The following is a 15,619-nucleotide window of genomic DNA, read 5'->3' as shown; positions in this document are numbered from 1 at the left end:
CTAGGCAGTGCTTCATGTCTAAATCACCTGCAGGGAGGACTCGAACCCAGCTTCCACAAGGAGTCCACAAAGTACCTTAGGCAGCAGGGTCCTGACTAATTTGCCAAATATGTCAAAGAGAGATGGCAACCAAAGAGAATACCAGACTGGAATATAAACTCACTTGTAAATTATATACATTAGGGTAATGGATAATTGTGAGCAGTATTGTCTCGTAGAGTGGGGAGAAGCATGGGAAAGCTCAACCAGTTGGAAAAAGTTTGATAACACATCCAACCAGGAATGTCATTTCAAGGGCACTTAAAGATGAAGATAGAAGACAGAGGAAAAAAATGGAAGAGATTTGCAAAACTCATTATAACATTTATTTTCCCTTCACCACTGGACTTGGACCTAACACTGCAATCCTGAAAGTGTTTATGGAGAAAGCAGCAAAAGCATTAAGACAGGGAAAAGCTAGAATGGGGTAAGGAGACATAAAGGACTGCTGGATGCTGCCCATGGTGAGGACCCCCTAGGGACCCTCAGTCAAGTTGAAGGGATCCAAAAGAAGGGAAGAGAGCAAAGTTGTGTGAAACACATTCACCTTCTGAAGCTGGCCACGAGAACCCCAGTTGCTGCATCCGCATTGCTCTGCCTATGCTGCCAGAGATGTACAGCCAGTTTCTGACAGAGGCATCCTCTGTAAGCCATGTTCGGTCATGGACCCCATCTTGACCATTTCATTACTGATTAAAAGACCCCACTATGCTCGGTGTCTGCCAAATAGAACAAAGCATCTGATTCGCTTTGTCTTCCAACACACTTTCTCTCAGATATAAATAAAAATCATTGAGGATTTCTGGGAAAACAGAAATAAGCTTGTTCAATAACCATTTGAATGAAGACATCAAGTGAGGGGGGAGTGCAGCAAGGTGGGAGGTGGGGTACCAAGTCCATACCCCAGAGAGCGGATTACCTGTCAAAGGTGAAGTCTTCCAGGTGCTCCGGATTTCTGTTGACATTGGGCAGGTTACCTCAAGTCCAGGAACGTCGCAGAGCTCCCTGAAAGAGAGCTACAATCAGAGGAGGAGTTCGGCCTGTCCATCCACACAGGAAGGACCACGTGGATGAAGAATGCCTACTGCCCATCTGAACGGGCCACCAATTGCTCTTGTCCATCCTATGGATGTGTGACAGATGGAGAAATGGTTGAGGTGGACCCAGAATTCAACAAGAGAAGGAAGGTGGGCTGGAGGGCCATTAGGAAAATGTGATGCTCCCTGGAGGACCCCAGGCTCTCCATAAAGCAGGGGGCTCTCTTTTCAAACTCAATGACCTACTGCTGGCGTTGTCTGACTACAACAGACTGCAAAGAGATGAGGGCCCTCAGAGGAGAGCAGAAAGGAACCTGGCAAGTAGGCAGAGCTGTGTCCCCAGTGAGCCGGGGGTTGGGAGTCTTTGACAAGAAAGAAAGAGGGGCTGGGGAGAAAGCAAGGGGGGTGGGGCTGAAAGTTCCCCTGCTCCCCTGGATATCAGGAAAAAGGAAGGAAGGCCTCCTGCAGCCTGGGGAGACAGGCTGGGGCAGTTACAGGAGCAAGAAATAAACGTGCATCAATGAAAGAAAATTGGTGCTGTTTGGCCTTCACTCTCAAAGAAGCCATGATGTCAGGGAGGTGAGGCCAGGACGAGCACGTGGCTTGTATATGAGTGGCGGAGCTGCGCTAAGTCACCAGCCTCGCTCTCTCCTCCAAAGCCATCTGGGTCCAGGGGCCAGATAGGAATCAGGACTGGAGATGGCCCTGGAAGCGAGGCCATCAGGGTGAAGTGACTTGCCCAAGGTCACACAGCTAGTCAGCGACAAGTGTCTGAGGTGGGATCTGAACTCCCATCCTTCTAACTCCAAAGTCAGTGATCTATTCCCTGCACTACCTCACTGCCCTAAAACCCGAAAATACACCAAAGAAACAATAAAGGAGACACAAATAGAGAGGTCTTGCTACAACCCTGTTACAATTCTCACACACACACGTATACAGACATAAATTCTACATAAATTCCACTCCTCACCCAAACTTCTTTCTTGGCCTCTGCGCTGGCACACTTGGTTACTGAGACAGAGGGGCTACACTCTCCCTACTCCTGGCAAGCCGAGCTCTTCAGGCCTCTGACCTCGCCAGGGAAGGACAGGCAGACGCTTGCTTCTATCTTTGGCTCGCTTTTTGATAATGAATGTCCTGTGTCTCTAACAGCCTCTTTGGGCAGCCCCAACTCCCCCTTATTGGGGGGGATCAGTTGATTGAGTCATTACCACCCAGGTCTTTCCAGCCCAAAGAAAAGGAAATGCCCCATCAGAACTGGGGTGCTGGCTCTGCCTCTTCTCCTTTACCCCGCTTCTCTTCCTATCCCTTTGGCTCAAGAACCCCAAAACTCCCAATTTCCTGAGCTCTGTACAGCAGCCTCCGGTTATTCTGAGCTTCAGAAGCCTTGACATCATTCCCACACGGCTCCTGGGGCTCGGTGGCCTCTCGTGTCCCAGGCTCCTCAGCTGTCAGCTTGACAAGATCACCCAGAGGCCCCCTTCCCAGAATTACATTGAAATGACAATTAAATGCCACTATTGGGATGTTTCTAAATACACATGCTAGCCTTAGCAGAGGGCTTTATAAATTTCATCTCCTCTGATGCTTACAACAGCCCTGGTTGGAGGTGAAAGAAGGGCTTCTCTCCCCTCTACAGCTGTGGAAACTGAGGCAGGCAGAAGTGAACTCGCTTATTTACCCATCTGATGTGGGATCTGAACTCAGAGATTCCCAATGCCAGGCCTAGCACTCTATTCACTGTGGGGTGAATGTACACCCACCTGGCTATCTTTCCTATTACCAAACTGCGGCCTGTCTTTGCTGACGCCTGTCCCATGTCTCTAGGACAGCCACCATCTTGGCATCATCACTGGATGGGCTTCATTGCCAGTCTTCAGGATTGAGAAAAGCCCAAATTTCTTGTTCCCCTTCACTGGCTTTGTGCTCCCCAGAAACTGGAGCAAGCCACTGTCCCCAAATCTGGGATACATGGTAGTCAAGACTGTTGCTCTCAGGTTTCCTGTCCTCCACCCCAAAATTTGTAACCTGGTGATAGGAAAGAGGTATTGATTTTCAAGTTTTCAAACAAGTTACTCATTGGTGGCCATAGGTCATCACAATATTTTTTATGTGGATTTTTTTCAATCAATGCCTTTTTTTATTTAATCAGCTCCTATTTCTAGGACAGGGAAGCCAAGAGAAATAATGTTACAGGATGTTTTTATAGCAGTCTTAATATTGAAGGAAAAGATAAAATAACAAAAGCATCCCAAAGTCCACAAAGCGAGCTTTAGCCCCTAGATAGTGAACATCTCTGGATGAGAACTAGGACAGTCGAGTGCAAGAACACTGGACCGGGAATTGGTTCCAGGCTTGGCTTTGCCCCTACCTGGCAATTCAATGGACTGACACTCAGGGGCCCGCTGAGTCACTTCCCTTCGTGTACAAAATGAGCAGGGATGACTAGAGTCTCTCTTGCCAGGTCTAACATTTGCAGTAAAATAATCAGTAATAACATTTAAAACATGAAAATAAATCCCCATTGTTTCTTTCATTACAAGCTCATTGGACAAGAATTCATCCTTACTTATCTTAAGCTCTGATAGCAAAGGGAAAATTAACAGTATCATCTCCTTCCATAGACAACTCTTCCATTCCAAAAAAGAGAGACCCCCATTCAATTAAGGTCAGAGATAAAATTCTATTGCAACAAACAGTCAAAAATTCTAGAGGAAACATGCCCACATGTCAGGAGATGGGCCACAGTGTTCTGCTGCTTCTAAGGAATCTTCACCAGCTATCACTCTGCATCATCCATTTTTCCCAAGACTCTGTCCTGTAATAATCAAGATGATAAAAACCTTAATTCAGTATGACTGCCACACTAAGCACTATGGGAAGGTCATTCCGTGGTCATCCACTCTCCCAACTACAGAGCAATTGGTGCTGGGGCCTCCTGGAAGTGCTAACAACATTCCCAGGAAATCCAGTACACCCCAACATGCCAAAATTCCTCCAAGTACATCTTGGCCAGTAAATCGACAATCTGGGGGGAACCACCGATTCCCAGGATTGCGACATGTGCAAAGCCGCTCATCAAGTGCCTAAGGAACCAGGAGGTCAACATCCCCAGGCCCCAGCTCACAGACAGCCTCCACTTCCCTACTGGAACACTAACAAACAGCCGCTTGGTCCCTGCCCTTGCAGTGTTACTGGACTATCGGGGTGCAGCCAGGGTCAGGCTCCCTCCCGCTTCATGAGCCGTCAGGGATGGCTCGAAGGGCCGGAGGGCATAGGAGTCCTCTCGACCCGCTCAGTCCCCCGAGGGACGAGGACATGGTGGGGCTGCCTCTCCATCCTCCCCACCCACTCCTGGGACGTGGAGCATATGGCACTCCAACTGCAGCTGGAAACCCTTGAATACTTTTTGTTTTGGCTGATAACAAAATGTGACTAAAATTAAATTATCCAAGATTACATTAAAGAAGAAAAAAATAAGGGGTGCTCTCCCGAGGGGGCTCCACTGATGATAATTACGTGGAAAATGTCACCCAAATAAAATTCCTTTGTATGCTATGTCCTAATTAAAACTACACATGTGATTACTTATTAGGAATGCCATGCTCATTCCAGAGCCAGTGACTCTTAAATACCAGACAAAAGGGGTCGATCCCAGGCCTGGAACGATGTAGGGACAAAGAGGAGTCTGGGAGAACGGAAGGCAGAGCAGAGGCAGGGGGAGCAGGGACAGGAGACCCCTGCAGGCGTCCCCAAGTGCTCCCCAATCATTCCTATTTGCCAGCACAGCTCTTAGGGCTGGGGACATAAGGAAGGCAAAACAGGTCCTCCCCTCCAGGAGCTTCCTGGCTCCCTGGCCCCTCCCTCACTTCACTGCCCAAGTGAACCAGGCTCACGCAAAGGCCCTAAGGAAGCCAGGGATGAAGGACAGAGCAGTCCCAGAGGGAGGAGAGACAAGGCAGAAGCATGGCGATGGTAAGAGCGCTAAATGAAGACCGCCAAAGAGACAGGTGGACTGCCCAGAGAGGTCAAAGTGACCAGGGTGAAGGGGAGAAGAGCCACTGGGAGGCGGTGAGGTGGGCAATTCTATGCTTCAGACATCCCTGTGGTCAATAAGGGGACACAAGAGCATTAGTCCAGATGAGAAGCGAGCAGGGCCCAAAGGAGACCCAACTGAAAAGGGCTGGAATGGAGGAAGGCCAAGCTCTGCCTGAAGGAAATGTGTGTGTGGGGGGGGGGCACCCTCAACAGGAGCGGGGCAGCTGTGAAGAAGGAAGGATCTGGGAGGAAACAGGAGTGTGGTTGGAGATGGGTCAAGGCTGAGCCCCTTCAATGTCCCAGACATTAGAGAACGGAGGCCAGAGTAGCCCAGGGCCAGACCTCGGACTCCATCCAGGCTTGCTCTGACACGGCTGGCCATCAGGCCGCAGGCCATTCTAAGATTCTGCCACCAACTTAAATTGGCGGAGAAGGATTCTTTATACAACAAGCTACCTACACTGAGGAAATCACAGGTCAGGATGGACAACTAAAAAGGGGTGAGGGGAAAGGATCCTGCCCACACACAGCTCCTACATCTAGTTGGGGTTCAAGCAAAAGTGCTTGTGGAATTGTCTCATGAGAAGAGTCCCCTATTCTCATCTAGGGAGACATGGGGTGGGGGGGGAGAGAGAGAGAATCAAGAGAATTTGCTATAATTATCTGGTCACTTGCCCATTCTCTGCAAAAAGTGAAGGCAAGAGAGTATATTTTAGTTCTTTTATCTATAGAAACAAAAACTTAAAAAAAAAAGAAATTTAGGAAAAGGCTAATTATACCAATAAAATTAGCTGGCCTAGACCCAGGTTAAATATTCATTCCATAGCTATTTATTCATAAGTACCTACTATACGCAAGGCAACAGGAGACCTATCAGAAAACACTAAAATTGTGGTCCAGTCACTGAGCCGGGGATGGATGGCTGGTCAGCTGGCCGAAGCATACCCAGTCCACTGATTCTGCTGATATAATGCCAGGCCTCTTCTTCAAGAAGTGAACTTTAAATGGGTCTCAGCTGCAGCAGGAAGGAGGTGGAGTAGACCCAAAGCAAGCCTGACAAGGTTCTACAGGGGAGCTAAGGGAGTGAGTTCTTAAAGTTCATGAAAACTAGCCTGGGGAAGAATCCAACTGGACTTTCTAGTTGTCTGTGATTCTATAATTAACTTTCTTTTTTTAAGGTTTTTGCAAGGCAAACGGGGCTAAGTGGCTTGCCCAAGGTTACACAGCCAGGCAATTATTAAGTGTCTGAGGCCGAATTTGAACTCAGGTACTCCTGACTCCAGGGCGGGTGCTCTATCCACTGCACCACCTAGCCGCCCCTATAATGAACTTCTTCAGCAAGCATCCTCTTCGGGTATTTGTAATCCCCACCACACAAAGTACTCTGTCCTTCAGTTTTCTTCTAGCCCCAATAATCTAAAATTGCCATAGAAACATTCCTTTAAACAGACTAGTAGAGGCAGAAGGATTTAGCAGCGTAGTACTATTAACTTCCAATACTCGTCCTATGACTGTAATTCCAAGTGCTAGGCCATCTTTGGAAATCTATCCAATAATAAGAGTTCAATCAAACACTTACATTTTTTTCTTACAAAATTCAAAAGAATGCCAAGTCATAATGAATGCCTTCTGTAAATGAGTCAAAGTGGTGAGCTAGGGCTGTGTCATGATGCACAAGAAGCCGGATCCTTGAGACCCTGAGGTAAAGGCCTCGGCCCTCCCCCAATGAGTGTGACTGTAGAAGCCCAAGCAGCTTTTGAAGGCCTTAGAAGGTGCTCTGATGACCCCTGGCCTTTGTAAGGTTACAGATGACCTCATCCAGGACACCCGGAGAACCCTGGGCCATTCTACCACCACCGGGGCCCATTTGAGCAAAGTCAATGATGTAACTTTGGAGAACTCACTCTAACTCTCTCTTGGTGGAGCAGCCCCAAGGCAAGGACAGAGAGCACGCAGGAGGGCATGGAGGAAGAAGCGGTTTCTCTGGGCCTCTTCTGCCTCCTCTGTTTCCTACAAATAGACACAGGAGAGAAAAGCTCCATCTACAACTGGATGAGATGAGGAAAAGCATCTTGTTACCTCAATGAGTTATTCATTGTAATTTCTATATATCACATACCTAAATCAAATTCACTGAAACTTTAAAACCAGTCAAACAATTCCTCTCCTATAAGTAACGAATGAGGTAGGGACAAAAAGTAAAGTTGAGTCTGAAGCCCCACCCACCAAGGTGCCGAGGAAGTGACCCGTGCACTTCTGACTGAGGTGCAAGGCTGGGGGTATTTAAAGAAAGGAGAATGTGGTCTTCCTGGGGGGAGGGGGGATCATTTGTATTTAGTTAAGTAAATACAAAATATAGGCCAACTCAATAGAGTCACTTTTGAGAAGGGGTCTCAGGCCCCCTGAAAGGGAAGCTGCAGAGGTGAACAAAGAAGGCATCTCTGGCTGGGGAAGGGGCCAATGTCACAGGAAGGTCAGGGAAGATGAAGCTGGGAAAAGATCACTGCATCCAGCAATGTGGAAGCCACGGAGAAACCTGGGAGAGATCTGTGTCAGGAGGATGCTGAGAAGCCTAAGGGGTCTGATGGTATCAGGAGTGAAGGCCCATGATGCACCCCAAAAGTCAAAGGAGACAGAATGATAGAACAAGGGAAAGGGATGAAATGAAAAGAGAGAGGGATGGACAGAACTGCCCAACTTAGGCACTGGGCAGGCAGGAGGGCCTGGGTGAGGAGGAAGAGCAGGGCAGCCTGCCTCGGGGGTCTGGCCCAGCGGGGGCCAGTGGAAATGGGGCTGGGCCAGACAGGAAGAGGTCTAGAACACAGAAGAAACAATCTCCCACCAGCCAATGAAAGAAAACACGTTCGGTTCAACTGGAAACTGAACTCAAAGCACCTGGGAATGTCTCAGGGAACCAACCCTGCCGTGAAGATGACCCCCAACATGAGCGGTGCCTGTATCCCAGCCCACGGGAATATCCTTAACCCTCTTGGGACTTCAGGCCTCAGGTGAGGACCAAACCCCTTTTCCTGAGGCTCAGACAGGGTTCGTCCACAATCACCCAACTGGTGGCAGAAAGAGGATCTGAACCCGGGTCTTACAGACTCCTGGTCAAGAGCTCAGGACATCCATCAGGCCGGTGGCGTGACAGGCTCCCCACTCTGTCCAGCTGGACAATCTCCTCAGGGAGATCATGAAAGCATTGTGGTAATAAGATCATGGGATCCATCACACTGAGATCTTTTAAAACTGGAAAGGATTTCAAATCACTCAGCCCCCCTGCCCCATCGCCAGGCAAAAAAGACCCGGGGGGGGGGGGGGTTTAAGGGCCTCGGCCCAGGTCTTCAGCCTTCCTTTCCCTTCTACATCTTCCCCAGCCTCAGCACCTACATGTTCTCTTACTTCTACCTGGAGGAAGCAGCCACACCCACTCAGGTGCCTCAGGTCAGAGCAGCTGCAGCTCTTGGGGTGGGGGGACGGACCAGGGGCTGTGTCGGGTACCATGAAACAGCAGCGGCGGCAGCAGTGGCACACCTAGTGTGAGGCCTCGGGCCTTAGGAGACTCTCCTCTACCTCCCCCAACCCATCCTGGCACAAGCACTACGGAATCCCATAAGGCGGCCCACTCAACTCTCCCTTTTGTCCCCAAACTGCATCACATTGAGTGGAGAAAATGGATTCCAGTTGGCAAATTGTACAGCAGAAAAGCTGTGAGTGAGAAGTGGCTGTGGTGAGGCTGTGGGCCTGGGGATGGGGGGTGCTATGGGGTCTGAAGGGGAGGAGGCCGAGCCCGGGAGAGCCACCTGAAGACACGCCCACCATGAGCCCATGGAGAGGGGGACAAGCTGAAAAGGGGTCCACACGTGGGCTTCACGCCTGACTGAGAAAGCAGCTCACGGAGCATTTGTAACCCATCACTTGGGGAATTCCCAGGCTGGGAACCCCCTCCACAGCAGCAGGTGAACCCCCCCTCCACGGCAGCAGTTAACACGGCTTGGGCAAACCCCAGGCAGCTACCTGAAGTGACTTGCTCAGGGTCACACCACATGTCTTGCATGTGTGCACATGAAGGTGCATATACACGGAGGTGGAAATGCATCTGAGGTAATCTCAGCCCCTGGACCACCAGAGTCCAGGCCGCCTCAGGTCCCTTTCACCCAGATCTGCCCAAGCAGGAGGGAAGGGGCCAAGAAGAACTTTAGAGGCAGGAAAACAGAAGGAAGGCCAGAGAACCCAGCGCCCAGCCCCCCAGCTAGCGCCCAGGGAGCTCCTCTGGGTGGGCTGGGACTGGGAAAGCAGAGCAGGGAAGCAGCCAGTTCCAAGCTGTGCTGGGAGGAGGCCCCGCAAGATCACGAGGGTCAACTCTGTGCTTAGACAAAAGGGGAATGACGGCAGGGTTAAGTGGCTTGTCCCATCTCGGATGAGACTAGAACCCAGGTTTTCCTGACCCTAGGTCCAGCAGCCAGCCCCCCATGAACTGAAATAGCTGAAAGAGCAGCTCTGGGCCAGAGCTGAAGAGAAAAAGAGCCTTATCAAGCTTCGGTAAAACTGGAGAGTAGCAGAATGGGTGGAGGGCCCCTGGCCTGGGGGGGCAGGTGGGGACACAGCTCCCAGTCCAGTCCTTGGATTCTTTATTCCCCCAGACCCTTCAGATAACCTGTCCGCCAAAAGTAATTTTGGGGGGGGGCGATCAATCAGTCAAATGTTTACCTGGAAACTACTGCGTCCCAGGCAGCAGGTCCCAAGTCAGTGGTTGGTGTCAAAGACAAACCTCAAACCGTCCCTGTCAAGAAGGGCCTTTCATGGCAAGAGGGGGGTACCCTGCCCTTACAAGGATGCCGACAAATTGGACAGAGGATAATCTGATGGGGGCCTGCCCCCAGTTCCCCAACCCCAGAAAAAGACTGCCTGCAGAGATTCTGATGGGAGTCCTAAAGAAGACCAGGTCGCTGGTGAGAGTGAGAGGGGGCATTTCAGGCACGGGGCACAGCCAGGGCAAGGGCCCAGTGGTGGGAGATGCAGAGTTTAGAGCAAGGAAGTTTGGCTAATGGGAATGAATAGATGAGTAATAAGGTAGAACAGGAATGGGTTGAGAGAAACCCTGAAAGCCCAAATAAGTGGCTTTGATTTGTTCTTGGAGCCCACCCCTGGAATTGGGGAGGGAGAAGGGGGGGGGGAGGCCCGTGTCTTTGGCAGCTGGGGAAGGCTGGGTTGGCATGGGGAGGGAAGCTCGGGTTGGAGAGAGCGATGGAATCAAACTGACTTGCTGAGATGTGCTCGGGGCAGTGCGGCCGCACAGGAGGCGCTAGGTAATTACTAGGTATTAGTGACTAGGAAGCGGGTCCCTCACAGGTCACTTAACAAAGGGGCAGTCAGCCAAAGCCCCAGGAGAAGCATCTCCGACGAGAACGTGCCCGAAGGTGGCCGGGAGTCCAGCCGGCCGAGGACTTCAAGCCGCTGCCCTCCGGCACACCCGAGCCAAAGCCACCGGGCCGAAGGCTGAATTCAGCCAGGTCGGCTTTGCCTCGTGGACACCGGTTACCCACCCGAGCCCTCCCCCGCCTGGCCTCCACCTCCCTTGGCGGTCTCACAGGGAGCCCCTGGCCAGGCTTTGTCCGGGTGTCCGTGCCAGGACAGCCGCTCCCCGAAGCCTCCCTTTGGGCCTCGGCTCGAGGCCTTCCCCTGGGCCGGGTCCCTTGCATTTAGTGAGTGTCTGTCTGTCCTAGTGAGGAGGGCCAGGTGAGTTAGCCGGTGGTGGGGGGCCGGCCACTGCGGGGAGAGGGTGCCTGCTGGGTTCATGGGAGCCCCACTGCCTCCCGGCCCTTGTGGGAGCCCGCAACTGAGGACACTAGGGACCCAAGTCTCTGTGCCACCCAGCGCCGGGCACCCCGCCGCTGGAAGACTTTTTGGAAACAGGAGCTGGACCCCAAGGGGGGCAGGAGGATCACCTAGGACTGGCGCTCCCAGGGTGGCGTGGGGGCCGGCCCAGTGACCCAAAGCCTGGGGAGGCCAAGCCCTGTTCCGTCCTCCTCGGCCTCGGTGACAAGGATGGGGGCGCCTCTAGTCGCCCCCCAGGGCCTGCCCCCGCCCTTAGAACAGGAGCTCCCTGCAGGCAGGGGCTGGGGGCTTCTCTGCTGCCCCCAGGACGGGAGGAGCCGGGGTCCGGGGGCCCAGGAGGCAGCGCCCCCGGCCCGGCGGCTGGTGAAGCAACCCCGGGGGCCGAGGCGGAGGGGCGCCGGTGCCCCCGGGGGGGGCGGCCGGTCCGGGCTGCGCGGCCCCACTTCTGGCTGGCCCGGCCCGGGGCCCCGCGGTGCCTCCCGGGCTCCCCAAGGCCTTGTGTCCCCGAAAAACACCCCCGATCAAGGGCTCCGCTCCGGCTCTCCGGCAGGGCGGGGGGTGGCGGGGCTGCTGTGCCCGGCCCGAGTCTCCGGGGCCCCGGGGCCCCGCCCGGCCCGGCCCGGCCTTGGGTTCCAGTCTCGGCTCTGGGCGGCCAGGGGGGGCCAGCTCGGGCCTGCCTGCGGGGCTCCTGCCCCAGGACTTGGGGGGCGGGGCTGGGCCCCCTGCTCCCTGCGCTCAGGGGGGGCCAGGGAGGCTGCGGCCGGCTCCGCTGCCCCCCCCGGCCGCGCCCCCTCCCCGGGGAGCCCCGGGCCCCGGGCCCCCCGCCCCCCCGGGGAGTCCGCCCGGGCTGGGGGGCAGCGGCCCCTGGCGGAAGCCAGGTCCGGCCAATCGGAGCCCCCCCGGGCCCGGGGCCCCCCACGCCCCGCGACTCTCCCGGTCACGGGCTCCGAGGCTCCGGGGTGCCCGGTCCTGGCGCGGGTCCGAGCAGCCTCCGGCCGGGGCGCCCCCCCCCCGGGGCGACGCGGGGAATTCCGGGGTCCCCCCGGCCCCTTGGGCAGGGGGGCGCGGGGAGGGTCCCGCGGGGCGGCCGGACTCGGGGGGCTGGGGGGCGCAGGGCTCCCCCGGGGAGTCCCGGCCCCCCAGCCCCGGGCGCTCGCGGGCGCGCACGCAGCCGGCTCCCGGCGCCGCCCGGGGCGGGGGCCCCCGCGGGGGGAGGGGGCCGTCCGGGGGTCGGGGGCGCCCGCCCTCCCCCCTCCCCCCGCGCGCTCCCCCACTCACCGGCTCAGCCGCCGCCGCCCCCCATGGGCCGGGCCGGCGCCGCCTGCGCTGCCCCGGGCTCGGCCGCCCCCGGCTCGCGTGGCCCCGGTCCGGCCCCGCCGCCGGCCCCGCGCCCGCCCGCTCCGCGCCGCCCCCGGCCCCGCCCCCGCCGCCGCGCGCAGCCGCCCCGCCCCCGCCCCGCCCCCCGCGCCTGCGCCGCCCTCGGCCGCCCCCTGCCGGGCCGCCGCCGCCGCCGCGCCTCGTGGCCCGGGCCGGCCCCGGAGCGCCCACGTGGGCCGCCGCGGCCCCGGCCCCGGCCTCGGCCCCGGCCTCAGAGCGCCCACGTGGCCCCGGCCCCGGCCCCGGCCTCAGAGCGCCCACGTGGCCCCGGCCCCGGCCCCGGCCCCGGCCCCGGCCCCGGCCCCGGCCCCGGAGCGCCCACGTGGCCCCGGCCCCGGCCCCGGCCCCGGCCCCGGAGCGCCCACGTGGCCCCGGCCCCGGCCCCGGCCCGGCCCCGGAGCGCCCACGTGGCCCCGGCCCCGGCCCCACTGAGACGCGGGCCCCGAGGCCGCCGGTGGGGCCGGCCACGGGCTGTGGGAGCCCCCCGGGCTCTGCCGGAAGAGTGTGGGAGCCCCCGGGGTGTGGGGGCTCCAGGCGGCCCTGGGCGCAGGCTGTGCCTCAGTTTCCCCATTCCGTCATCTGGCCCCCCCCGAATGGCCCTGGGCAGACTGGCCAGCTGGGGGCCTTCCCTCCTGGGAGGGGCAGGCGGCCTCCAGGTGGCTGGGAGGGTGAAGGACATCATCTGGGGGTACCGGGGCCAGGGCAGCTTCTGGGGTTGCTCCCCTGCCCCAGCAGGACTTCACTCTGGGGCTTTCGGCCCCCTAAGCGGGCTTTCTGGTGGCCCCTCCGGTGTGGGCTCTCAGGTGTGGCCTCTCCTGTGTGGCCGCAGCCTTAAAGGCAACACCCATGCTGCCCTCTTTCTGCTCCTACAACGGACTGGTGCTAGGAAATGCAGAGGAGACAGAATGTACAAAGAGCGCGGGGCCACCGAGGGTCCCCCAACTAGGGCTCTCCAGATCCCTACAGCCCCCAGGAGAGGGCGATAATCATGACCCCTTTGGCAGCCAGGACAGAGGTGAAATGACTGGAGCAGGGCCTTGCAGCTCAGCTGAGGGAAGACTGAATTCGGATCTCCTTGACTCCAGGTCCAACTCCCCGTGGACCTCTTCAGATCCACACCTGAGGGAATAAGTGGAAATAAGTTGAGGAGGAAAAGAACATTCCGCTAAGGCCTTGGTACTTTATAGACATTTCTTCAATTGATCCTCAGGTGTGACCCCTATGACCTTGGTGAATCACCATCCTCTTCCATGGGTTCAATGGACTCAATGGCCTCCAAGGTCTTTTCCAGCTCTGAGTCTAGATCCCTGCCACATAGTATTGCCCCCAAGACTGGGGTGGTAAAGACTCGTCCTTGGCCCTGGGGCCAAGACGGTGGAGCCAGAAGTTAGACCCTGGAGGCTGCCCAGGGGACCACCACCTTTGTAGAGATGAAGAAATTTAGGTATCGAGAAGTTCAGAATGAGTCACGTAGCTAGTGACAGAGTTCTGCCTTTTAAGCACTCTGCCATCTTTCATTAAACTTTCCTTTGATGGCTGAGCTGTTCTCCCTTCTAGAAGAAAAGGCAACAGATATATCTCCATTTTCCGAGTTGTCGTGAAGAATGGAATGAACCTTTAAAAAAAAGAATTGAAAGGATGGACTCATTGGAGCAGAAAAGGAAGAAGAGAAAACTAATATTTGGAATAAGATGCTAAATATGTCAAGTAATGGGGAAATCATCTCTGATCCAAGGGGAGCAACTTGTTCAGATCAAGAATGATGATGTCGGCCTCAAGGTGTCTTCAGATGAGATGATTCAGTCAGGGAGAACGAAAAACAGGTGAGGACCCTCTTTCTCCAGGGAAATATAAACTCCTTGAGAGTATGGTCTGTCTTTCCTTTTTAGATATAAGCCCATAGTTTGCCTGCCATACAGTCATTGTTTAATAAATGAATTTTCATTCATTCATTAGCTGTAGATCTTGGGAGAAATTCATAAAACAAAAATCTTAGGAATAAGTCAACAATAAAATCCATGACCATCTACGTCTCTACAGAAACACAAACTATATGTAAAAAGCAAAGCGAACTAGAAATTCCCTATTTACAGTTACTGGGAATATAAAACACAGAAATGAAAGTCTCAAGAAGCTTATTTTGCATCAATGGAGAGAACCAGCACATGTGTAAGAATATACAAGATAAGAACAAAGCAATTTTAGGGAGAGGAGGGGCAGATCAAGGAAGGTCTCGTGTGTTTATGGTAGTGTTTGAACCGAACATTAAAGGGGACTAAGGATGCGTGAGAAGAAGGATGGGGATTTAGCCTGGAAAAACAATCATCTACTAAGGTCTCCCTATTCCCCCTCCTCCTGCTATCCAACCTTAATATAAATTCTATCATCCCTCTCATTCATGCCTCTCTCTCTACTCTCATGGCCTCCTTGTGTGTCACCCAGACTTTTCTAACAGTCTCCTGGTCTTCCAGCTCTCTCTGTCTCTCTCTCTCTCTCTCTCTCTCTCTCTCTCTCTCTCTCTCCCCCCTCCCCAATCTGTCTTCCACCTACCAGTCGATGTTCCTGAGGCAGATGCCAACAGGCTTTCATGAAGCACTGACTAAGGGTTGGGGATAGAGAGAAAGGCAGCATCTGCCAAGTCTGACCATGACTTTCCCTTCAGTGATTCTTCCCAATTGTCTCTAGAGTAAAACCCATCTGGTTTCAGCCTACTTTGCCCATCATTTTTCTATCACTGCCCTTCCTTCATGCTCTTTCCCTGCCAGATCTAACTACTAATCTGACTAAGCTTGGATTTATTGGAGTATACAGCAGAGCTAACTAGACTTACCTTGCTACCTCCCCAATCCCCATAAAGTAGTAGCTATTTAGGGATCTTAATTTGAAAAACTATCACTTGGCCTATTGGGATCTTGGGAAAGCCCATGAACTCTGTGGGCCTCAGTTTCCTAAACTGTAACATAAGGCTAGATCACCTTAAAGGCCCTTCCTTTTTAAATCTTACTGTTGGTTTTGAAGGGATTTGGAGGGGTTTTGGATACCTAATATAGTTCTTTGCTTACAATGAGCTCTTTATAAATGCTTGGTCAACCCCCAATATTAGGGAACAATCTGGAACCCAAGTGTCTCCTGACTCCAGTTCCAACAATCCTATTTTTTTTTATACTATACTTGGTTGCTCCTACATAGTAGGTGTTTGAAAAGTGTTTTCTTAAAAACTGAATTGAATCCAATTGAGAGATTTTTGACATTCCTAATCAGGTCTTTTGAAACAGGCCATCACTGCT

At 54.3% G+C, this 15,619-nt stretch overlaps 1 protein-coding gene across 5 annotated transcripts in view; it reads right to left on the bottom strand.

Annotated features, from left to right (window-relative positions):
- PALS2 (protein associated with LIN7 2, MAGUK p55 family member) overlaps positions 1-12,314 on the bottom strand; it is a 59,570-nt gene extending 47,256 nt beyond the window's left edge. The window contains exons 1-3 of one of the 5 annotated variants that reach the window (XM_074195492.1): positions 12,234-12,310; positions 7,022-7,127; positions 959-1,044 (exon numbers count right to left, since the gene is read on the bottom strand). In XM_074195492.1, the coding sequence (XP_074051593.1) occupies positions 959-1,004 (46 nt within the window). In that variant the 5' untranslated portion in view covers positions 1,005-1,044; positions 7,022-7,127; positions 12,234-12,310. Of the gene's footprint in view, positions 1-958; positions 1,045-7,021; positions 7,228-12,233 lie in introns of those variants that run through there. The other 4 variants (XM_074195493.1, XM_074195491.1, XM_074195490.1 and 1 more) reach the window with 4 other exon arrangements.
- Positions 12,315-15,619: the final 3,305 nt, after the last annotated feature.

This window comes from Macrotis lagotis, chromosome 7, assembly GCF_037893015.1.
Source record: "Macrotis lagotis isolate mMagLag1 chromosome 7, bilby.v1.9.chrom.fasta, whole genome shotgun sequence".
Taxonomy (NCBI): Eukaryota; Metazoa; Chordata; class Mammalia; order Peramelemorphia; family Peramelidae; genus Macrotis; species Macrotis lagotis.
The sequence above is the reverse complement of the archived record's forward strand: the minus strand, read 5'-3'. Positions and strand labels throughout refer to the sequence as shown.